General features: G+C 40.3%; 1 protein-coding gene across 3 annotated transcripts in view; it reads left to right on the forward strand.

The window, feature by feature from the left end:
• RET (ret proto-oncogene) overlaps window positions 1–25,665 on the forward strand; it is a 124,191-nt gene that overhangs the window by 88,464 nt on the left and 10,062 nt on the right. For all 3 annotated transcript variants that reach the window (XM_074958690.1, XM_074958689.1, XM_074958688.1), the window contains exons 8-16: window positions 2,534–2,659; window positions 3,708–3,818; window positions 7,936–8,049; window positions 9,365–9,621; window positions 12,067–12,214; window positions 17,671–17,778; window positions 20,535–20,749; window positions 20,871–20,993; window positions 23,636–23,706. In XM_074958690.1, coding sequence (XP_074814791.1) covers window positions 2,534–2,659; window positions 3,708–3,818; window positions 7,936–8,049; window positions 9,365–9,621; window positions 12,067–12,214; window positions 17,671–17,778; window positions 20,535–20,749; window positions 20,871–20,993; window positions 23,636–23,706 — 1,273 coding nt within the window. The remainder of the gene's footprint in view (window positions 1–2,533; window positions 2,660–3,707; window positions 3,819–7,935; window positions 8,050–9,364; window positions 9,622–12,066; window positions 12,215–17,670; window positions 17,779–20,534; window positions 20,750–20,870; window positions 20,994–23,635; window positions 23,707–25,665) is intronic.

Here is a 25,665-nt window from a genome sequence, read left to right on the forward strand (position 1 = left end):
AAAGTCTGTGACCAAACAAGGGAAGAAACAGGTTTTCTTCCAGACAGGAGGGAAGGCAGCTATCTCCCTGTCTCTACTGTCAATTAAGCATTGTGGAACCAAAACAATGGAAGCCTCTTGACATACAATCAACAGGAGGATGGGAAGGCAAAGGATGGGAAGAAAACCAGGAGGTCTTCTTGACTCTGGGGACAAAACAATGAGTTTTAGGAAATATAAAGAGAAGCAAAAAGTTATTTGGGCACCCATCACTTGGGGGTAGTGGGACATAAAGGGACCAGCACCCTCTGATTCTGTGAGTGGTGGATCCTCCAGCCTGAGCGGCTGGGGATGCTGATAGCTTGATGTAAGTGAGGAAGCCACTTAGGTAAAAGGCTGTAGCTTTCTTAAATTAAGTTTGGTCACTAAAAAGCGTGTGCTTTGTGTTTTATTTGTTACCAGATTTGTCTCTGTTTCTCTTGCTTAGAATCACTTAAATCTATGTTTTGTGTTAATAAACTTATGCTTACTTTTCCTATAAGCCACCTCTGCTCTGTTATACTACAGTAAAGGTGTGCTCCCTCAGTTGATCCAACAGGATGGTGTATGTTCTGTCTCTTTGGAGACAGCAGATTTGGTAATTTCTGGGAGTCAGAGGAACTGGACACTGCAAAGGGAGACGTCTCTGGGGAATTCGGGAACTGGGGTACACTCATTGTTACTGGCAAGACAAGGTTTAGACTGGCAGAGTGCAAGGAGTTTACTGCTGTAGCAGGGAGCCGTCACACAGTGTAAGCTCCAGCAAAGCTCTCTCTCACTGAGGTTAACACAGTGGCTTATGGTTCTGAGCTCCCTGAGGAGAGCGTCACAACTTGTTTTAGCTGGGCTTGTCTCTTTCAGTGTTAATTTTTAGGCAAGTGCCTTGTTAGAGCAGTTCATACACTGGTGAAATTAACAATAGAAATGAGCCTGAGCCACCGAGTTCAGATCAGATCCCGAAGTTTGGGTGTTTGGATTAGGTGTTTTGGTTCAGACTCCTTTCAAATTCGCATTTCTAGAGGATATGTGAAGATAGATATTGTGTTAGATATAAAAGGAGTTTCATCAAATGCAATTCCTTATATTATAAACCATGATTAGCTTTGTAAGAATCTACTTTTTGTGTGTGTTTGTTTCATATACATGTATCCCGCTTCAGTTTTGTCATTGCAAAGCACTTCCTTGTCACACACACCTTTCTCCTTGTTTGTTCCTCCTCTTAATACTCATGCAGAACATGAGGTATAAAAATTTAGGCTTGTGCATAGAATTGAACACGTGCTCTGGAAAAGGGCAGTAAATTAGCCATTTAGCAGCCTCGTAATATTCAGTGTAGTGCATATGTAGCAATAAACACTGCAGTCCTTCACTCTCCTGGACTGAAGTTTAAAACAACAAAATGTTAGAAAATGTGCACGGGAGGCACTGAAGTTATGTTAGATGCTTCTCATTTTGTTGTTCATACTATAATCATTGTCAGGCTGCTTAAAAACAGGCAAGGGAACATTACAGAAACGGGACTAGACAGCATGGTAGCACGTGTGGTCTGTATTAGGGGTCAGTTCTCTTCCATTTGTTTCTTTTTCTGTACTTTCCACTTATTTAATTTTATATGTCCTTATGGTAGCCTCCGAATAAGTAACCCATGACTCTGCTGCACAAAGATGTCAGTGTGAATTCCAATGGGCTTGTTTACCACCAACAACCATTTGTATTGTATCTATTTTTTGCTGGTTTAGTCATTTTACCCAGCCTTTGCCTAGTACTTAATATGGTACCACACTTGGTTCAATGTAGCAAAAGTGTCAGGGTTCAAACTTCACAGAAAAGGGAAGATCTGTGTAAGTAAAACCGTATAACACCTCTCTGGATCACAAGAACAGATTGGGACTATACTTCAATCTACCAAACCATTAAGTACTCTCTAAGAGAATTGTCCGTGCAGAACAGTTAACTCCCAGCAGTTGATTGCTCCTATTCCTTTGAATTATGTAAATAACGTGACCTCAGATGTTAAGTTTTGGGGCAGATTGGGGAAATGGACACAGGGGATCAGTCGTGCTATTCCTCCCGCCAGAGTTTTGTGCTAGTTGCAATCAGAACTTCTCCGTGCCACCTGCTGTTTGCTGGCCCAGTGTCACACCAGCCCAAACAACAAGGGTCATGCCTTCATCAGCTGTCTTTTTCTAAATCCATTGTTTGTATTATAATTGGTATGTTAGTGCATCGTGCTGCCTTTCTGTAATTCCAAGCATTATGCCCAGCAATCAGAGAGGGCAATGCTACTGCCACCACCCCTTTGATACTAAATAGGAAGAAGATACACAGCCCTGGTCCCTTCAGTCTTTATTCTAAATGTATTGAGGGATAGGTCCTCAAAGTTAACTGTGTTCTCTCATTTTTAATCTAGAAAAAGGAATTTCTCCTTTTTAGAGCCCAGCTGCCTTGAATGTGTATTCACCTCTATCGATCCAGCTAGTGACACCTCACGTTGTCTTGCTTCCGTTCCATGCAGTTATTAAGAAAGAAGAGGACTGTCCTGAATCTTGCGCTGTTAATAAGCACCGTGCTGAATGTGAAGAGTGTGGTGGTGTAGGAGTGCTAACAGGAAAATGCGAGTGGAGACAGGGAAGTGGAAAAGGTACACACTTCTGCTGCGTAATTGGCCAGATTGTCAGCTGATGTTAAATTGGCACAGCTCCATTGACTATGGTGTAACTGTGCTCATCAGTTCCAGCTGAAGAGATACCCCAGGGTATTAAACCATCCAGAACTTATGGTATAAATACACAAATTAAACCTGCAGGAGGGAGGAGAGCAGAGTTACGGGGAAGACGTCATTAATCCAATCCCTGGGGCCCACCCATCACAGCACCTGCAGGTATCAAATTAGCAATCACTGGGAATGAAGAGAAGAATATGGCCTGTTGGATGCAACATAACCCCTTGCAATCATGACCTGAGTTTGGAACAGCTCAAATTCTACAAAATCCCACCAGCAGATACTGGCTGTACAACAGAGGTCTCAGTTTGAAACCATTATCCAAAACTAGAGAATGTGTGCTCTGTAACACTTACGACACATTGCTTATGTGACAAATTATGGTATTCTTAAATATTCCATAGCAAACTTGATGTTTTACTCTTGCCCTTCCATTAATATCACAATTTCCCTCCAACTATTTGTAAACCTTTTGTTCAATCACAGGCTTGTGAAAATACATTTAAAGAGCGATCATCAGTTTTAAAAAGCAAATTTTGTACTCAGGATGTTTCACCTACCTTTGTTGCAAATAACACCGAAGATCACCATAACTGAAACTGACAGCGCACAAAGGGCTGTCAAATGCACCAAGTAGATAAACTGAAAACCCAGTGAAAAACAGGTTTCAGAGTAGCAGCCATGTTAGTCTGTATTCACAAAAAGAAAAGGAGTACTTGTGGCACCTTAGCTCACGAAAGCTTGCGCTCAGTGAAAAACACACTCTTTTTGATCGCTTTCAGTTATCATCATCTTGCATGTTAGTTGTAAAAACAGCAGGTAAAGAATTTGTAAACAGAGTGTGATTTTTTTTTTTTAAACTGACAGCGTCCCCTGAGTCTGTGTGTCAACATGACTAAGAGAGTGCAATGAACTTCTCTTCAAATCATTGTGGTATTTTGACTGTTGTGTGCTTGTGTGTTCATAGGAATCACCACAAATTATTCTACCTGCACCCCAAGCATCAGGACTTGTCCAGATGGCACCTGTGACGTTATAGAGAGCAAAGATCCATCAGTGTGCCCCCAAGATTGCACAAGTATGGAGTGTTTTAACGTTAATATAAAATATAATATATAAAATAATAATTGATATGTTAAAGCTGTGTATATTAGTCCAAGTTCTGCTCTCTTGTTTCCAGATCCTTTGCATATATTAAACACAAATATCTATTTACAGTCTTATAGCTAATGTTTGAGTTGTGCAAAGTTCAGAGTTATGAGCCCAGTCTTCCGCCCTTTAGAGTCAATAGCCAAACTCTGACTGAATTCACTCAGAGCAAGATTGTGTTTGTCTACACTGTGCTTTTGCCTGCATCAGCTGGGGGGCAACTTCTAATGTGCACCCTCATGTTGCACACTAACTGGTGCATGTGGACCCTGCTGGCATTCACTAGGGAACTGTAGTGCACGCCAGCACGGTCCACATGGGCCAGTTAGTGCACAACATGCTGGTGCATATTAGAATTTACACCCCAGTTGATGCAGGCTAAGTCACAGTGTAGAAAAGACTTTGGTAAATCTAATTCTGCTTGTGAACAAAACATAAACTTTAAAGTGGTAGAAATGCTTAAAGTGATCATAGATATTTTACTATCATCTGAAAAAATCTTCACTGGTTATAAGAGGAATCAGCTGTCACTTTACAAGCAGCAAATGATGTGCTAGAGGCCGCCTCCCTAAAATCTGTAATGTTCAACATATGTAGTGGCAGATGGTTTGCTTGACAGAAAACTGAAAGAAATGGAATCTTATTAGACAATAGAAACAGGCAAGTAACACAAGCTTTCTAGATGTTATGTTTGCTATCTTGTTAATGCATAAATTGAGAATGTTGTTCTGACTTAGCAGTTCAGGACACGGGGTTGGTGGTCATAGCCAATATGTTCACAGATGGAGAAATTAGTGCATTTTAGGAGTTCAAATGTGCTGACAAGTACCATTATCTCCGCTTTTATCGGCAGAAGGCATTTCTTTGGCAAAAGCAAACAACGTATTATAAAATCCTGGATGTTGTAATGCCAAGTATGTTGTGTTTATATAAGATCGCTGCTAAAATATTTATTTTTATCATTCATCTATCATTTTGATGGATAGGCACTTGGTGCTTAAATCCCAGAATTATACAGGTTTCAGAGTAACAGCCGTGTTAGTCTGTATTCGCAAAAAGAAAAGGAGTACTTGTGGCACCTTAGAGACTAACCAATTTATTTGAGCATAAGCTTTTATACATACGTGCACACCCATATGCACATATTACATATGCCACTTGCAATGGGACCCTACAAACAAGCTAAAACAATTGGTTCTACTGTTGTCACCATCAAGCACAGGAAACCTATTTACGTACTAAATAAAGTCATAGAATCATAGAAGCTTAGGGTTGGAAGAGACCTCAGGAGGCCATCTAGTCCAGCCCCCTGCTCAAAGCAGGACCAACCCCAACTAAATCATCTCAGCCAGGACTTTGTCAAGCCAGGCCTTAAAAACCTCTAAGGATGGAGATTCCACAACCTCCCTGGGTAACCCATTCCAGTGCTTCACCACCCTCCAGTTATCCAACCTAGATCTCCCCCACTGCAACTTGAGACCATTGCTTCTTGTTCTGTCATCAGCCACCACTGAGAACAGCTGAGCTCCATCCTCTTTGGAACCCCCTTTCAGGTAGTTGAAGGCTGCTATCAAATCCTCCCTCACTCTTCTCTTCTGCAGACTAAATAAGCCCAGTTCTCTCAGCCTCTCCTCGTAAGTCATGTGCCCCAGCCCCCTAATCATTTTCATTGCCCACCACTGGACGCTCTCCAATTTGTCCACATCCTTTCTGTAGATGCCTCAGCATAATATGTAATTACTTTAAATATAATAGTAGAGAGAATTCTAAATGGTGGTGGGTTTTTGGTCAGGGCTGGCTGTGCCATGTGAACCCCGCTAAGAGGTTTTGAACGATTTTCACTGGACCAACCATTGCAGGTTCATCTGTGAGATTAGGTTCTACAGAACCTGAACTTCAAAGAAAATATGGGTGCTGGGTTCAATTTTGTTTGTTTACTTTAGTGTTCAGTGGTAGTGTGACCATCCAGCATTCTCTGCTCCTAGCTAAACTGCAGTGTTTGTTTTCTGATCTTCTGGAGCCACCAGATGGTCACTCCCATATCTTTCAGCTTTGGGGAGGGTTTCTTGGTAAGGGCCCCAGTTTATAGGATCTGAAGGTAGGGCAGAAAGTCCCTGCCCTCCATCAGGCAGTGTAAACAGCTGCTGATTGACTGAAAGGATGGGCATAGAGACACAATGTAATCTGTAGCACCACTGGTAATCTGTAGAACTGCTGGAGTTTCCCTAGTAACTGTGCTCTAACTCGAGTAAGCTCCATTGGACCCAATGGGGGAAGCCCCATTTATATCCAGAGTGGAAGTGTTTTTTCTCTTGCTGTCCTATGCAAGGAGACACTTCCCCCGCTCTCACAAAGAACTTTTGGAGTAGAAGCAGTTGTACTTATCTGACGTTATCGTCACCCACTGCCATGAGCTTGCAAGCCGGGAAGCAATCAGTGCTCACCTCTCCAAGACAGAGGAATAATTAGGGGAATTAATTTAGGTCCCATAGGGGACCAAATGACAGGTCTGGAAACACCTCTGTTTTCTGGAACAGGTCCTAGCTCTGACGGGGTTGACCCAGCATAGTCTCCTTAAATCGCACGCAGTTTAGTACGTGTGGACCCCTGAGGAAAGATCTCTAAGACTGAGGTCCTATATACTCTGCAAGGATGCTGAATTCCCATTGCACTTTCCCCACACAAATTAGAGGGTTGCTCTCATGTCATTGGCCAAAATGTCCTGTTCCCCAATTTTGGAGCACATTGCTTTATCCACCCGTCCTCTGTCACAGAGACAGCTGCATTCCCTTTTGGAAAATCCATGTAGGATTTAGTAGAAAATCATAACCTTTCTAGAGGATTTTTTTTATCCTCCTGCAAAATTTAATAAAAAGTTATATCCCTGGTATAGAATTCTATAGGATGGTTTAAAAATATAACTATAGAAAAGATCTCTTTCTCCATTTTAATACCTGTAATCTCTATAGAACCTGATTACATTTCTATAGAACACAGTTGATTTCATCCTATTAAATCTTAGGGATGTAAGGCACTATGTAGATAAAAAAAATTATTACTACTAATAGTTTCTGTATGGAAGTATGTTTTACAGATTTTCATATGATGGTTTCAAAAGTGCCTGATTCTGCAGGAACTTTGCCAATTGGAAATCAGGCTAGCTCTGTACATAGGGTGGTTACATACAGTGTGTCCTTGTGCTAAATAATAGATTATCCTAGACAATAAAACATTCATTTACAGAGTTTTTAGTGCTTTCATATCGTGCCTCTCGCCAGAATATTGCAAAACACTTTGCAAAAGTAGGTATCATCATCATCATCTCCATTTGAAGATGGGAAAACTGAGGTGCATAGTGCTTAACTGATTGGTCCAAGATCAGAGCAAGTGGCTGTCAGAACCAGGAATAAAACCCGTCTCTTGACCACCAGTTCCTGGCCTGCTGTAACAACTAGACTGCTGTCTCCTACATATATAAGGCACACAACAGTCACAGAGCAGCAGTGGGAGAGAAAAATTAAACTAAATAAGAGAAGATTTTGAGGGAAGATTTTGGAGAGCTGACAAGGCAGAGAGAGGTCAGATGTCAGATGAGTTGGGAGTTGGGAATCAACATTAAATAATAGATATACATATTCAATGTTTTAAAGGCCATTTTAAATAAAGGCGGTATCCACCCGTTGTACACATACAAAGTAAAGACATAATCCAAAATAAACTCTATGTATTCTATACCCACCTTGTCTATCATTTGTAAGTCTATAAACCAGGATCTTCTATAACAGCAGTAATTGCTAATCAGACCAGTGAGCCCAGACCTAGTATTCAAGTAGTCTGAGTTCCCTAATCTCTTTACATTAACCCCCAGAGACCTTTTGTCCATTTTTTTCACCTATCTTCATTTTTACTGCTTAATCTGAGCTGCACTGTCAAATTTCAAATACTTAGTAGAGTAAGCCCACAAAAACCCTTTAGTGGAATGAGCTGTTGAGGTTTGCCTTTTAACTACAGCGTGAGAATCTGAGCTTGCGTTTGTATTTGATTAGATGGAAACATCATTGGTGGTCATGAGAGAGGCGCTCATGGAATTAAATCAGGACATGGGATTTGTTACTGCTTCCCAAGACAAAACTGTTACTGTGAGCAAGATGATATTAAAGGTAAGTCTAAATATTATTTAGCTGGTTTTACATTTATCTTGCTCTTGTGACACTAACCTTTCCTACTATATACAATACTCCTGTCTTTGATATATAGAACCATCTAAACTCATTTACATGGTGATAGGTAATGTTCACGTTCATGGCCTGCCAGTGTACAAAGCATTAAGAAGGGAGCTCCTGGATTTGGACATGAAGGATTCCCCATGGATTTTGTCCCTGTGTTTTTGGCATAGTGTCCCCTCCCATCCAATGTTGCACAATACACTGGTTGGCTGCCCCACAATCCCCAGAGGTGGCTGCATTTCAGTGGAAGGGTAGCATGGACTTGTGGTCTGAAATCTTCAAAGGTGGTTAGGGGATTGCTTTTCACTGGACTTGAGTTAAAAATCTCAACTACAGAACTCAGAGATAGAAAAGACAGTTGTGGAAGGTGCTGGAATCACCTTATCCATTCTCCGGGGAGTAGATTGCTACCTAGCTCCACCTCTTGCCCTGTTTTCCAAGGAAGGCAGAATGGGAGTACTTGCAAAAGGGGAGTAATGATTTGTTTTCTAATAAGCCTTCTCCGTGAAGGACTTGTAGCACTGGACAATATATTATTAAGTGAAAAGCAAAAAACAAAATGAAAGCAATAATACAACTAAGGACCCCCCCCCACCTCGACCCTTCTGAAGTTAGAGAGGGGTTCCCATGCAGGAAAAAGGGAGACTTGAGAATACTCATAACATAGTTATACATGGTCCCGCCTCCGTGCAAGAGGATAGACTAGATGGCCTTTCGAAGTCCAATCCAGCCCTACATTTCTATGATTCTATAATAATATACACTTCTAGGGGAAATGTTAGTTGGTAGGGAAGTGGATCTGACAAGGATATCAAGGGATTGTGTTCCTAGGGTCTGCGGTGGTGTTGGCAAGTGACTATGTGATAGGATAAGTCTCAAGGAAGAGGTCTCAGATTAAGTCAGTACCTGCACTACTAAGGGCTGTAAGACTCTAACTAAATCTAGTTACAGTTTAACAGGCATTTAGGCTTGCAGTTGCCCACAGAACTTGGGGGAAATGTAGGATTTTGCAGCTGCACTGGGTATATTTGCAAATGCATCACTTCTACCTTTCTTTGAGAATTAGATCCAGGGTTTTAGTGTCGCTTATGAAATTACTGTTATAAGGTAAATTTAATTCAAAACCTCGAAGTAGATGCTGTTGTGAATGGTAACTAGCTACCAAAGGGGGGGCGTGGAAAGAGATGACATGGGAAAAAATTGAAAACGAAACCAGCAGAACTGTAATCAATTCCCCCTCTGCCCACAGAGCCGCTGTGTGATGACGTGTGCAAGACCGTGATTGCAGGGGCAGTTCTGCTCTCCTTCATTATCTCAGTGCTGCTCTCTTCTTATTTCATCCACCGTTACCACAAGAATTCTCCGAAACCACCGATTGCCTCAGCAGAGATGACCTTTCGGCGCCCAGCCCAGTCCTACCCCATCAGTTACTCTTCTACAAATGTCCGTCGGCCATCTCTGGACTCTATGGAGAACCAGGTGCCTGTCGACACCTTTAAAATACCTGTAAGCTTTTATATTTTATGCTTTTAAATTGTGTACTGATTTGTCTTGGCTTTTTTGTTTTGCCACGAATTGGGCTTTCTAAGGAAAGTTGTGTGTCGTCTACTGAATATGTTGTGGTAGTGCCCCAAACCCCCATTTTGATTTGAGGATGCATTGTGCTGGACAAACATTTAAGGTGAAATTCTGGCCCTATGCACTTCAGCAGGCCTAGAATTTCAGTATTAGTAAGAGAGAGGCCTTTCTCCAAAGAGATTGCAGTCTAAGATTCAAATGAAATTTAAACAAAAATCACCCACATGGAGGGAATAAGACAAAGATATCTAATGAATGCATGGTAATTAAACAGATCATAACTTCCTGCGCAAGCCCACTGCATTCTCTCTTACTGTTAGTGTCTAAAGAAATGTAACACTCTAGGCACAATCTAATCCCTTATTTCTTTTGCCATTGACTTCAGTACAGGGTTAAGCTAACTGAGGTTAAACTGATTTGTCAATGTTTGAAATCTATTTGCTGACCAATATCTCTATTGTAAGGATAAATAATAGTAGCATCTATCTCTCAAAACACTCTTTGCTGGTAGATTTCAAATCACTTTTTCAAAGGAGGCCAGTAGCGTTATCCTCATTTTACAGGTGGGGAAACTGAGGCACAGAGAGGCAAAGTGACGTGCACAGGGTCACACAGGAGGTCATTGGCAGAGTGGGGTATAGAACTCAAGTCTCTTGAATCTTAGTCCATTGCTATCCACTAGGAAACACTGTCTCCCTTGAATGTAAGGTAACACTGTCTAGTGATTTAAGCACAGACCTGGGAGTGAGAAGACCTGAGCTCTATTGCTAACTCAACTACTGACTTGAAGTCTTTTCTTGGGCAAGTCACATCATCACTCTATGTCAGTTTCCCCATCTGAGAGACAATGGTAACTTTCTGAAGGATTTAAAATTCTCGATGAAAATTGTCATGTACTGCAAATGGAAAGTATTTAATTATTTATCAAATACTGAGCAGTAGCCTGATATCAGCTTTGCATGGGCTATTATTGTACCATTCATTTGTATAACACTTCTTGTAGCGCAATAGTTTGATTGTGAGCTAACTGTCCTGGGGTGTGGAACTAAATAGTGGTCGACTAAAACAAACAATTGAATTCAAATTCAACTAGTTCCCTGGAAAGTTTGCGGCTAATTACTTTTGTTCCCTAGTACTGTCATTATTGGCTACTCCCGTTTGCAGCTAGCTGTACTATTTGCACTTTCATTGTAAACATTATGTCGTTGTTTTCGTAATATCTTCCAGTATTCAGTTGGATTGCACATGCTGCACTGTGGAGCTCGATCACAGGACTTCATTTTAGTGCATTGACTAAATTTTAATTTATATGGTAGGATTCTAGTTAAGGGGGGGAATGTCAATATCCTGGCAGTATTTTATTTCATGGGCTAATTGTAGATGGCCAGAACTTGTGTAAAAATGCAAACAATCAATGGGTTAAAAAAATTCATCCAACTAACATTACATTAACCGAGGTTAACAGCTCCATAACATCTGGTATCAGCTAATCTCCAACACAGGATTTTCCTTGGACATCGACCTACAGCACCACACTAAAACCCGATTATCTTAATTTCACTTATAAAGCTTAGTTTAGGGTGGGTTTATCTGCATACTTTGGAAGGCTTCTCCCCCCTGCCCTCCCACCAGCCCTTTGATGCAGTTTCTGTTGTTTGATTATACTGTATGTAGGATGCCTGCCAGTTTGTGCATTTTTTATTTATTTTCTACCTGGGCCAAATAGGATGGTGTCTGGAAAAGTCCTGTGCAGTGAAACACTGTTCTCTTGTCTGACCCATATGGCAGCGTCTGATACATTTGGATGTTAGATATGGATGCCTTCATAGTAGCTTGTACTCTATTTGCTTTTATTTCTTGGTTGGTTTATACATTTTATCACTCTTCTGTAACTGTAAGGCTCAATAGCATTTCATAACAGATGGATTGTTGTCTGTGATGAATTCTTAAAGGAAAACCTCCTCCCACAAGTTAAACAGAAATGCAAGATCAAAAATGCATACTTTATTTTGAAGGTGAGCATTTATTCAGTTAGTGTTTCATTTATACAGAAAATCTCAGGTAGGCCTGTAAACATCATCGATATTGATAGTGCCTTTTTATCTAGAGGAAACCAGTAGCTAATTGAAAAATGCATGCAAAGAGCTTTTAGAGGGTGTTGTAGAAGAGCAAAGTCATGGTCTTTTGTCTGATAACAGAACAAAAACAAAAATTAATCAGATAACTGAGCCTAACGTCTTCCCTGAAATATAATACTGTATTAAACCTTTGTGATTTGAGCTACCAGTCAGCAGCTGGCCCCTTCTGTCTCATAAGATAACCCCTTCCATCTCATTTTTATCTGATAGGATTCCTTTTTTTCCCCTCATACAGGAGGACCCCAAATGGGAATTCCCCCGGAAGAACCTGGTTCTAGGCAAGACACTAGGAGAAGGAGAATTTGGAAAGGTTGTCAAGGCAACAGCATTCAGACTTAAGGGGAAAGCAGGCTACACCACGGTGGCAGTGAAAATGCTAAAAGGTACATTTCCCTGAAATGATTTGAAAGCTATCTGGGAACCTTTGAATCTATTTCACAAGAGTCTAGTGTGCACGCAGGAGGCCATGTGGGGGCAGGCCCTGCCAGCATCCTGGCAGCATTTCCTCTAGCATTCTATTTGTGTACTGACATATTCCTGTCGAAAGGGAGAGTGCCACATTGATGCAAACAAAGTAATTTCCAAAGGCCCTAGCTTGTGCTGTGCAAGGGCAATGTGATTTACTGTGGCAAATGTATCTCATTTAAGTTGTCAATGATTGAGGTATCACAGGGGCTTTTTAAAACTCTGCACAGCTTTTTGTATTAATCTATCTCAATTTTTCTTCAAATATTTTTAAGTAGACCATTTGTGCTAGATACATAGAGTCTAGAGACAGAACAGACCTATTAAGCTATCCATCTACTTCCCTGCCCGTGTCAGACTGATCTGATGTATTTACTCGACAGAGGTGTGGTCTAGTGGTTTTGGGCAAGGGGCAGGAAATCCAGGAAGCCTTCAGCTCTAATTGTAGGCTGGCCATGATCAATTCACTTCATCTCTCTACTTAAATTTTCCAATCTGTGTAATAGTGGGTAATAATACTTACCCAGCTAATATGGCTATAGAAAAAGCAAATAGGCAGTTTGTCAAGCACTTTGTATGCACAGGGTGAGATTTTGGAAAGCTTTCAGCCTTGCTCTAATTATGCTACTATTAAAGTCCATGGAAAAACTCTCATTTGAAGTCAGTGGAAGCAAAGCTAGGCTGATGCTGAGCACTTTTGAAAACCTCACCTGAAAAGCCCTACATAAGTGTTAAGAATTATAAATTTAAGACTATTGTTTTGTCCAGTTGAGTTTTAAACGTACAGAAACTGAGGCTACAGAGTTGGAAGAAGACCTACACTAGACAAACTCTGGTTGATAAGAAGGATGCGTCTGTATCCACCTATCTCTACCTATTGTATTTTCTTTCATTAAGGAAACTGACCCATATGTCCTTCTTTTCAAACCCAGCTATACCTACCTTTCTCCTACATTTGCCACCTTTAAAAGGAGAGCAAAGTAATGAAATAATGAGTTGTCACTTTCTGTAGACCAGATCAAGTACCACCATATTCCCCAAGTGAAGTTAGTGGTAGGCTTTGGTTTATGCAACCTTTCGCACCTAATGGCTACATCATCTGGACCATATCAGTGAGATGGGAGGCCTTGGTCACAGGTCAAAGAAGGCAAATGGAGGCCTTTAGATCACATAAGGCCCCACAGAACCTAGGACTAACCCTATTGTTTTGACAGAAGGTAATTTCAACTGCATTGTCCTGAAGGATGATGTAGAAATGAAAAGAACAGAGAGAAATAACCCTGCTTTGTGATAGAATTTGATACTACTTTATAATGGTGTGTTGTCCCTATATACCAAGGAGATAAGCACCCTAGGAATATGAAAGACACAAAAAAAGTATTCAGAAATGTTTCTGGGTGGAAGAGTTTCTTTCTTTTGGAGGGGAGCAAGCACTGGCTGGATGACCTTAGTCGTTAATTGCTGCTGTGAATAAGAAAACACAATTATAATAGGATAATGGGCTTCTTATTAGCATTTTCATTATGTGCAAGCTTAAAAAAAAGTCCATCATCCTCTTACTGAGTGCAAGGAAATTGCATATTATATCAATTTACCAATGAAATAAATGAGTTATGAAATGCATGTCTACATTTATAAAAAGGCTTCCTTATAATGAGGGTTCAATGGAGATGAAATCAAAGACAGAGCATGCAGATGGAGCCCTGGAACTTAGTCTTGCAGAAACACAGATGAGTATAGCTCTACATGTAACACTAAAATAACCTTTTACATGGTATTATAAATGGAATATCCATAATTTTTACACCGTGCCAACTTTATTTATACATTTACAAGTACTTGTGACTTTTTAGCAGGTTTTACATCAATAATATGAGCTAAAATTCTGAAATATGCTGTTAAAAAGTGACATTCTTAATTCCAGTTGACTTACCATTTGACTTTCCCTAGCTATTATCTGGAGCAGAATTGATAGCAGCAGGAGTAACCCTTTATTTTAAGCACCCTGCTCTAATAAATTCATATGGCATTTATAGTAATAGCACAAACTCTAATGAATTCCTTTTGCAATGCATATTTCTCTCTCAGATAGCTCCCCCAAATGTTCCATGAGACCTGGATGGTGGAAAACATTTGCCCATTACTTGGGTAAACATTTGTGTGTTGCTGTTGTTTTTACTTTGTTAACAAATAGAAATGAAAATAAAACCATAACAAAAAAATCACTACCCCAGAATGTTCTCTAAAAAGTTTTCTGCAGGCAGACAGCCAAGGGATAGTATAACTGAATCAGTACCCATCCTCTGCTCTTTAAAGTCATTAGAAAGATTCCTGTTGGCTTCTGTGGATATTGGATTAGGCACAATATAAATGAGAACATATCCAGGGTCAAATTCATCCTAGTGCAAAGAACAAGGCCGTTTGTGCCTTTTAATCTCCAGGTTGGGACACTGGCAGAGCAGATGTGTAGAGAAGCCTCCAGCTCACAGCAGCACCTCGAAGAACCAGTCATGGTCTAGGACTCCATTGTGCCTGGCTCTATACAAACACAGAACAATAACATAGACCTTGCCCCCAAAAGCATACAATTTAAGGTGGATACAGTCAGGCAGATGGGGGAGTACAAAGAAACAATGATACCATATTAAAATGTTATTATCAGGGCAAACTATTAGCAAACAAATATTTTAATTGGGTGCTAAAATAAATAGTATAGACTGTCTTTTGGGTTTAGTATGCCATGTAAAAATGTATTATGTGTTAGGGTTCAATGTAGATTATTAATGAGAGGACCGATAACCAAGACTCAATCAGTTTATTAATCAAAGATTATTAGTGAAAGATTAATCATCCTGACACAGAAAGGCAAATACATTATCGATCCAGGCAAGCAGTCCTGCAGCCCAATCCATTCCAAATATCATTCAGAAATTCATGCCTTTATATATGATACGTGTTCACAAAAAAGGGACAAAAAAATTCTGTTCTCTTGACCTATTGACCATTGGAGTTCCCTTCATGGCATCCCAACTTACATAATTGATAAGCAAAAGACATCTGTGCAACAAGTTGTTATCTTCCCAATCACAGAAGACATCTTTAATAACAAATACTCCCTTTTTTGATTTCCTGGACATTTTCTAAGGGTCATTGGGTCAGAGCAAGAGGTCTTACGCAATCCATCACTTGACAACACACCGAGATCTAGCCTGAGTACAAAACATGTTGGTTCATCTACAAAGGATCATGACACTTCGGTTCATCTGCTAACAAATGGAATACCAAATGGTCGGCAGTATGAATATTCACAGAGACCAAAGTTTGAACTTGGTTTCTATGAGCCTCTGGTAACAGTGATTGTTTATTTATCAGCCTCCTAATAAAAATATTGGCTGTAAAAGCAACTGTCAAAGCCCTTTGTGTCAAGGAGATTCAGGATGGACAGCACACAGAATTTTCTTGCTGAAATCTAGTGTTAGGGCCATAGAACTCCGGGGAGCCCAAATGTGTTCAAAGAGGAAGACAGGAGGCCCTGCAAAAACAAAAGACTGGCGGAGCCTCTAAAAGCCATATACTATCCTGGATGCGCACAGTTTTCCCACAAACATCAGCAAAGAAGTCTGGATAGGTATCGTCTACTGATGTCAATACAAACTCTCTACCCAGCTCCAAGTTTAGAATTCTGGATATGTACTGCAAGATTAACAAGAGTAGAACGGCATTTTAGCTTTAATTAAATATTTGGGGGAAAGAGGGTTGAGGCGAGCCATGGATGTTTCTGTAAGCTTGGTTTGAACAAGGGAAGCTCTGGTCAAGAGAAGTGCTTGGCTTATGTAGCCTCCCAAAGCTCAGACCACCCTCATTGGGTTCATCACATAAATTAGCTTTAGGCCTACTGGAGATCTCCTGCTGTATCAGGTGCTGAGCCCTCTAAAACTTGTCTACTGTATGTAGCGTGGAAAAGGGATGCAGTAATTTCAATGCAGTTATATGGCACAAAAGGCTCTGGGTTTGATTCTTCAGTGCCTTGCAGCTTATCTAGTCAATTACACCAGTGCAGAGTGGGTATAAAATGCTACCTAGTTAGATGGCAGTGCTGTACTCTCACCTGGCTTTAGAGTTGGACAGTAACTGATTTTGTGGTTCAACGGCAGTTCCCAAAATTTGCAAACAAAATTCAGTGAATTGAAAAAAAATTATTTTGCATTGAACAAAACATTTTGTCTGACCTGAAACATGCTGTTTCGGATATTTTGAAAAGGCTAGATTTACAAAATAGGGGGAGGGGGTCATGTCACCTGTCTCCTTTGTAGCTTTTAGCCCAGTAGTAGAGCACTCACAAGACACTGGTTCAATACCCCCTCTGCCTAATGTGGAGAACGTGGTCCTCCCACATGGCAGGAAAGCACATTAGCCATTGGGCTATGGGATATTCTGGTGTGAGGATCTTTCAATATCTCCTATTGAAGCTATTCCACTTTCGATGAAATACTTGAATAGTCACTGGGAAAGAGAAGAGTGTGCGTGAGAATGACTCTATAGCCTGGTGGTTAGGGCTGAGAGGTGGGAGACCCAAATTCAAATACCCCTCTGCCTGATATGGAGAATGGGAATGCTAACCACTGGACTAAAATTTATAAAGAGGGCCCATGATGACCTCCAGTTCCTCCTGCTGTTTTGTGAATGCCATCTAAGTCCTGAAAATATATTTTTTTGGCCAAAACTATTAGGCAAATGTGTCAAATTCCTGAATAGTTTGGGGTCATCCAAAACTGCATTTTTCAGTGAGTTAAACCACTAGCTGAAAAATTTCACCCATCTCTACTTGGCAAAGATGTGAATGACTGAACATCAGTGAAGACTAAGGCCCTGTCTCTTCTCTGAAAACTGTTACAAAGCTGATAGCACTTGAAGCTTTTCATCTCCATGCTCATTTCAAGAGCATTCTGAAATTCTTGTTCTTAGATTGTACCTGTTTTATACTACAGTGATTAGTCCCCTGCAAGTACCTAAAATAAGTCAAAGTCTGCCCCGAGCCACAGATGGCTCATCAGGCTAACGCACGTCAGTTTCCATAGCCAACAGTACACAAGGGAGTGATGTGACTAGCATCATGCTGACTTCCTTTCACAGCCCTAACACTATGGATCAGGTGCCCATTTTGCTACTGGGTGAATTAGCCTTCAGTATGAGATGGAGCGAGAAGTGAATCCATGACCTCTGGAATTGCAGTTGAGCACCTTAATCACTTGGCCAGTGCATCTTAATACCTCAAATAGGTAGCAGTATGCTAATTTACAGCTTAGTCTATAGGTGGTGCATTCCTTTTGCAGTGTTTTATTAACCAGATGTCTGGTTTTGATGCCTTCTATAGAAAACGCTTCCCAGAGTGAGCTGCGAGATCTACTCTCAGAGTTCAACCTCTTGAAACAGGTCAACCACCCTCATGTCATCAAACTGTATGGAGCATGCAGTCAGGATGGTAAGTGTCAGCAGCTAGTTAGTAAGAGAGAAACAAAGAATGGATCTAGCCTGGGGTTGGAGCACTATTTAAAATGCAAAACACTTTTATAAATTTGCTGTTGGTTAAAAATGGTGATGTTAAGAATGAGTGAGAGAAATAGAAATCCTAATTTCAGATAAACTAGCCATAGATTTTATGGATACCACCTATATAGTCAGAGACAAACATGTTTTGATTCTAAAGCTATTTTAAAATATTTCCTGGCCAGTTTCTTTTTCTGCTTCTATTTTTTAACACTAACTTGGTTCTCAGTGAGCCTCTTCTAATTTGGCTCGACTGGATTTTCCATATGATCATTATTTTGTATTCTCGTAGCACCGAAAGGCCCAAGTCAGGGATTGGGGCACCATTTTGCCAGGTGCTGTGTGAACAAGTAGTTAAGGGACAAGCCACTACCTAACCCCTGACTAGGTTGCTAGTTAGTTTCGCTTTCAGTTTTTCTGCCCCAGAGTTTTTCTGCACTAGCATGATTCTGTTGTGTGGTGCTTACATGAATGCTTACATTTGTCAAAAATTGGTTTCACTGAAGTGTACACTGTACTTAGCTGCAAATACATGGGGGAAATAATTTTCAAAAAGATGTATTATAAACAGCCAATGGGGCAAACTTTCAGTGCAGTTCATGGGGATTTATCTAAACAATTCCCATTAATGTTAAATGGAGTTGCATGGCAACATCTTCTGCCATAAAATATCTGCTGTAAGTTGAACTTTCAGTTGTTACGGAGTGTGAGTGATTTACATGGCCACAAATTCTTAAGGCTCAGTCCTGCATCCCCAGAACTCCTGATGATATAACTGTCCGTTCTGGGGGCACGTAGAATTCAGGATTATGCATCTGGGAGACGCAGTGAGATTTAAAAAAAAAATCAGGGTGTTTTTTTTATGAACCTTGTGGAGGGGATAAAATCATTGTGCTGTGAACTGTTTCTGAGTCGAACGCTTCTCATAAATATGAAGGTAATTCATTAATGCATAGGTGTGGGAAGGCTTTGATACAGCTGACAAATGTACTCAGCATTGTAGCACAGAGTGGATATTATTCATGTGGGTGGTGGGGAGGAGAAGCTTGCTAATGGATTGAAGTGTGTTAGGATTTTTGTTGAGAACCTATACTTGAGTGCTTTGAAAATGAAGTGCTGGAAGGAGAAGATGCTTTGTGAGCTAAATGTCATACACTCCAGAAAGTAATTGTGATTTTTTTTAAAAATCAAGTTTCTTAAGCAATTCCTTATACAGGCTTGATTTTCAGCTAGGTTTAAAAGAAAATTAAAAAGTGAAAGCTAAGGAGCTCTATTCATTAGGCCAGTATTTCTTCATCAGTGTGAACCTGGAGTCATTCTAGTGACTTCAGTGGATTTATTCTGAATTGAAACTCAGATGAATGAGAAGAACAGATTTTGATCCAACACCTTTGTGCAGCTGCTTATTGCATGAATGGATTGTATTCTATTTGCTTTCTTGAATCCTCCTGACCTAATTAAGGTTTTATCTTCTCGCAGTCAATGAGACTATTCACCTGCGTCAGGCAAGCAAGATCTGGCCTGGTATTTGGTATAACATTGTGTGTGCATGACTCCATCAATAGAACCAAAAGAGCATTAAATAAGCCTGTCACTAGCCATACACGTGAATTTACAGCTAATGATAAAAAATACCATATGTATTCCAAAACCTACACAAAATGAGGCAAATCAAAATGAGGCAAATCATGGAGAATTTGAGTTTTGCCATTGACTTCAGTGGGACCAGGATTTCACCCCACAAATTTAAGATGGCATGCGTCATGCACTGGATTAAATTTTTTTTCCAATCTATTGTTTAATAATTGTTGCCGGCACCAAAATTTAGTGTGTGGCTAGAAAGAATAAAAACTAGCTCAGTCTAATTTTGTATATAGATATCACAAATATTTTTCGTTCAATGAAACCTTTTTCCTTGTAAACATGCTCCCCATATCCAAGCAAAGACACTGTTTAAAGCTCTGTGCCATGATGCCTACAAAACAACCTTACAAAAGAGAGGCATCTGGTGGGCTGAGACCACTGCCTGCCATGCTGACCAGTACTTTCTCATTGTTTCCCTAAAAACAGGCACTGCTTGGGTATGTAGAGAGCCCTACAGGGTACACACCTTAAGGTTCTGACATGAAAACACAAGGCTAGCATAGAAACTGTTTTGCAACTTTAGCTTTGGTAGGTGCCCTTTATAGCTCTGAGCAATTATCCTGCGATTGTAGCATGAGCGAATTCCCATAGGACATCCACTTAAGTGCATGTTTGCAAGATTCTGAATCCTTCCCATGCCATCAGACGTTGCTAGGGCATGAAGAAGGCTCTGCCACCCTTGTCTATAATACTGTTTGCCGGAATTGCTACTTATTGTTTTTCTATAATTTAACTTTTTTACAAGGATAGGTTGTTGGCCTCTCTCTCAAATGCCAACCTAAGGGGCCAATGGACTGCTTTTCATGTGTTCCCTGACTGGCTTTGATGGCCCTGATGGGAGCTAAAATCCCCACCAGCATAGCTCTTAGGGTTATTTGAAAGCACACATCATTCTACCACATCAAGTTGCAGTGCCCAGGGAAGGATGTTTACAGGATTGGGGCCTGTAATTGTTACAAACCAGTCCGTGATGTTAACTAGAAAAATCTTTTTGCAAAGTAGAGCAGAACAACCTGACTGATTTGTATTTTTCTTTCTTTTCCTCAGGACCTTTGTATTTAATTGTGGAATATGCGAAGTATGGTTCCTTGCGCAGTTTTCTCAGGGAAAGTCGGAAAGTAGGACCTAGCTATGTGGGCAGTGATGCCAACAGAAATTCAAGCTACTTGGACAACCCAGATGAGAGAGCCTTAACAATGGGAGATCTGATCTCATTTGCATGGCAGATATCTCGGGGGATGCAGTACCTGGCAGAAATGAAGGTACAGTGCTACACCAGTGTACTGACCATATCTCTCTGATAGACATAAATATATCTGGAGGTTTCTCCATGCATCTTAACCCATAAGAATAATAACCATGATTGTTGGTTTATTTTAAAAGCTTGTTCATCGTGATTTAGCAGCCAGAAACGTATTGGTGGCAGAAGGACGCAAAATGAAGATTTCTGATTTTGGCTTGTCCCGAGATGTTTATGAAGAAGATTCCTATGTCAAGAGAAGCAAGGTACAGTGCATGTTAAAACCAGGGCTGGAATCCTTGCTTAATCAAGGGAATGGGTTTACACTGAAGCACTTGAACACAGGAAAATAAATACAACAGCTAATTCTGATAAGGAAATAGGGAACAAAAAGTAAAGATTAAACAAAACAATTAATTTCATCATTGGGGCCACTATAAGTCACTAGATTACACTATTTACCGGTATATCATCAGCAGAAAACATTAATTCCAGTCCGCTCTTTCTTCTGCCTGTGTGCAATAATCTTTGTATTTTACTCTAATGACCCACCAACACAACATCTACAACCCAGTCACAGGACATGGTGACAATATAGATTCAGCAGGACCACCTGTGTCCTTGTAAGTAAGTTAAAACCCTGGACTATTTTTGGAAAGCATGTATCCATGCATCTTATAACCACGATTTCTCCTGTGTTTGTGTTATAGCTATCGTATGGGCAGGGGCCTTAAAAATAATGGGTGCTCTATCAATAATAAAGACAAATATATTCAAATATAATCCTATTTCCTTTCAAGTATTTTTCAGGTCGTAATTTTTTTTATAGCTGTTAGTATGTAAGTTACTTAGGGTACAAAGTCTAGGGCCTCATCTTGCTACTTTATATAAAAAAGCCATTAATATCTCTCTCCCTCTCTTTTCATAACTGCCAAGCTCACAAAAGAAGGGATTGAAGAAAAAGTAGGCAGAAAGAGCTGGCAATCATTTAAATCAGAACTAGTTCTGTCTGAAAACTTCATACTTGGAATCTAAATCCAGATCCTAGTTTCATGACTGCTTCTACTATAGCTATGATAATCTGAACCAAAACCCAGCTCCAAACAGCTCTGAAATATACAAGGTTCAAAATCCAGATACAAATGCCAGAGCTTGGGCCCATCTCTGCTATAGATAGTAGAGATACCCATCTGCCAGTTTGGAATGCCTTTCTTTAAAGCAATTATATTTTCCTGTTACAGTATATTATTATCAGCTGTCTAGAAATAGTTCTGTCTGCTCACAATGCTCATTGCAGAACTCAGCATATGGTTACATTTAATCTGTAGGATTGTGCAAAGGAAATTTGATGGAAAGCCTCTCCTGTGGTATTAGGAGAACTCCTCTCATTGTTTAGCCATATCATGGCTTTCCCTAAAAAGAACTATTATGATAACTCAAGATTATGAAACAAGTTCAGACTTGTCATTATTTATTATCATAGCAGATATCGTCATAACGCACTGAGCCGAATTCTGCCATCAGCCTGTATGCATGCAACTCTTACTGAAATCAGTGGGCCTTTTGCATGTCAATGAGGCCAGTATCCTAGCTCAGTTTGTGAACTTCAGTCATACTATTTTATGTTGACCATTCAGTCTTCTGTGCTACTGCTTCAGTTCCCTGTGGGGGTTAGTGTGAAAGTGCTGTCAGCACAAATTCACGCACATGGAGAATTTCAAATATTGGCTTCCACAAATACTGTGACTTTTTGATGTTTGTTTTCCAGTACAATTCCAGCCAATAATGCTCAATTGCATGATGTTTTCTGGAGGCAAATACAAAAGTGACCATGGACAAAGACAATTAAAAATATAACTAGATAGTATATTAGGAAAGACTGTGCAATATGCACTCAGTTCTATTATGTATGCTTTACACTGAAGGAATGCTAGCTCTTTGTACCTATTTCTCTGCAAAAAGTATTTGAGAACAATTTATTCTAATATATAGATTTTCCCCCATAAAGTTAACAGATACTGATATAGCCCTCCTCACCATAGTATCTCCGAGTGCATATTCAATTTTCCAACAGAAACAATTGTTTGCTATCAAAAATAACTTGGGTAGAGAGGGAGCAGGAGGAAAGAATGGGAGAAAGAATGGAATATATCCAGAAATTTTTTCCAAATACATGTGCATTGCCTGAAAATTTATGAAAATACAAATCACTGTGGATGTTGTGAAGCATCCTGGAAATCACATTGGCATTTTGCACAGCCACAATCTTTGTGAATAGCTGGTATAGATCTGAGATTTTACCATGTGAATTTCAGCATGCAGAAGGCAGCGGCTTGCACAGCTTGTTAAGCAGCCATTGAACAAGTGTAACTGCCTGAGTGAAACCTGAGTTCAGAAGCCAAAGCTGTCCTAAACCTGAGTTTTGAAGTTGCGAATCAGCATACATCTTTCATTTGGGATGGATCTTACTCCTATAGCTTCATTCTCCATCTCCTTTTGCACCTGCACAACCCCCACTAGGCTCTGAAAGTGTATCTCATGGATGGCAAGCAATTCATGTTGATAAGTATAGGTTTAGTGTGGTAGGCGGGGTCTATGGCCTGAGTTTGCCATGTAATATGTCTGAAAATCACCGTTAATTGAGTGCAGGTCCTTTCAAAACTGGGTCCTCCTAAGTGGGTTAGGTTAGAATGAATTGTAAAGTTCAGTGGTGATTAAAGAGAGGTTATAGCTGTGCCCCCTAACCTATACTGTTCCCTTTTATTGGATGAAATGTCACTTCAGTCATTCCACTGAAGCGTATCAGAGAGGCACAGTGCAGTGTAAATAATCTTATTGTGAAAGCAAACACACCAACATTAAATTTACCCTTTTAACTTAGTAATTTTGCTGCTGTTTTTTCTCTTAGGGTCGAATACCTGTTAAATGGATGGCAATCGAATCCCTATTTGATCATATCTATACAACACAAAGTGATGTGTAAGTCTAAATTGTGATGTGTCTTACAATTTATATGTCTGTTGTATACAGTTTAACAAAGAACATGGTAACATATTTAACAGCCACAGCTTTTAAGTTGGAAGATAACAAAAATCAGAGACCCCAGATGACTCGGTCTCTTAGTAATGGTGGGATAAATATGGAACTTTAAAATTGTAGGTGACCCATTACATTAAATTAAAACCTAAATCATGAGTGACTGTATGGTGTTCCAATCTGATTGTCCTTCAGTGGCCTGTGTGGAATGAGATTTGATGGTCTCAGCCCCGTTCTTAGTGTGCACACCACAGAACCCACTCTTGTTGGCAGACCCAGCAAAAAGACTAAGGATTTAGAGCCTGAGTCGCCTCCCATTGTCGCCTCCCGGTGACAAATCTCCAAATGACTTCAATGGGAATAGGATCAGACTCTTAATGAGCAACCAAGTTGCAGCCACATGATGCACATACATGTGCCGGTTGTTGGAGAGTGATTGCATGGGCAGATTTGCTTTCCACTTCCCTTCTCACATGACTACTTCCTTCCTCATCCAGGCCGGTAGAGCAGCAGGAGAGGAGCGAGTGCCGGGCTAGGGAGTCCTCGGGGGAATAGGCTGGGCAAGGGCAGGGCCTCAGGGTAAAGCATGGGTGGGGCCTCAGGGTAGAGTGTGGGTGGTGCCCTGGTCTGAGCCTTGGTGGGCCTCCCTACTTCTAGGGAGCTTCGCTTCCAGCGCTCGAAAGGCGCATCTCCAAAGGGAGGTGACCGGCACTGCATCTGCAGCATTTGCACCCCCTGCAGGGCCAGCCTTATTTGGGGAGGCTTAGTCTCCTGCAGCCTCTTATAAACAGCCCCCATGCTCCAGACTATGACTCCAACAGTGTAACACTTAAGAATTAAAGGGTTACTTTATTGGAAAATTGATTTTTAAAAATTAACATGTTCACAAATATAATCTACAAATATTCAATGCTGTTTGGGGTGATGCAATTATGGTTTTAGTGACCATCTATTACTATACTTAAAATCCATTCCAGAATGCTGGATTTTCCTCATAAATTCTATATCTCTTTTTTTCCAGCTGCTTCCTTTTAAGACCCTTGTATATAGTCAGTAGTTGGCAGTGATCTAGCAGTCGTATAAGTTGCCAGCTTCTGTAATTTCTTTTTTCCAACCCTGCTGCGAAAACCTTTGCTTTTTATGTTGGAACCTAGACACACATTGTCCCGGTGCCAGCCCACAGTCTTCCTGTCCCCCTCTCTCTGATGGCATTTTTATTCATCCACAAAGACCGTAAAATGGAAAATATTCTCCCCACACACACACACTTAGTTAATTTTCATTATGTTTACAAAACTAAGGTACAATATCCTAACATACAAATCTGACAAACAGCTGCAGCTAATTGAGAAATTACCAACACGCTACACCCTCTTACAGAGCCCCCAAAAAATTCACTTAAAGAATCTTAAAAATAAAAACCCACAATGCCACACACTTTTTCTGGATTATTTACAGGTCAAATTATAACCTAATGGGCTGCATGGAATGATTGGCTCAATAAAGGGCATGAGGAAGAATAAAAGACTTAATCAAGAGCAATGGAACGTTATAAATATGCATTAGCTTTGAGGAAGATATAGACTGGTTAAAAATGAACTTACAGAATATCAGCAGGAAAAAGCTGTTTGAAAGTTTCATGTAAGGCTGTGTGAGACTAGCAGTTGCTTTCTTTTTTTTTTTTTTTCCCCTGTGCACAGCCATTTTGGAGCTGAATATGTCCTGGCCTGGGAATGCCTTTTCTCTTGTTTAAAATAAAAATAATTTAAAGAACTACAAGGAGACAAGCGAAGCCTAGTCAGGAGGAGAGCAATTTCTGTGACTAAAATTTTGAGGTGGGATTTTCAAGGGAACCTCAGGGAATTAGGCACCTCACTTTCATTGACTTTCAGTGGACTTTAG

Source organism: Natator depressus, chromosome 7 (genome assembly GCF_965152275.1).
Source record: "Natator depressus isolate rNatDep1 chromosome 7, rNatDep2.hap1, whole genome shotgun sequence".
Lineage (NCBI taxonomy): Eukaryota > Metazoa > Chordata > Testudines > Cheloniidae > Natator > Natator depressus.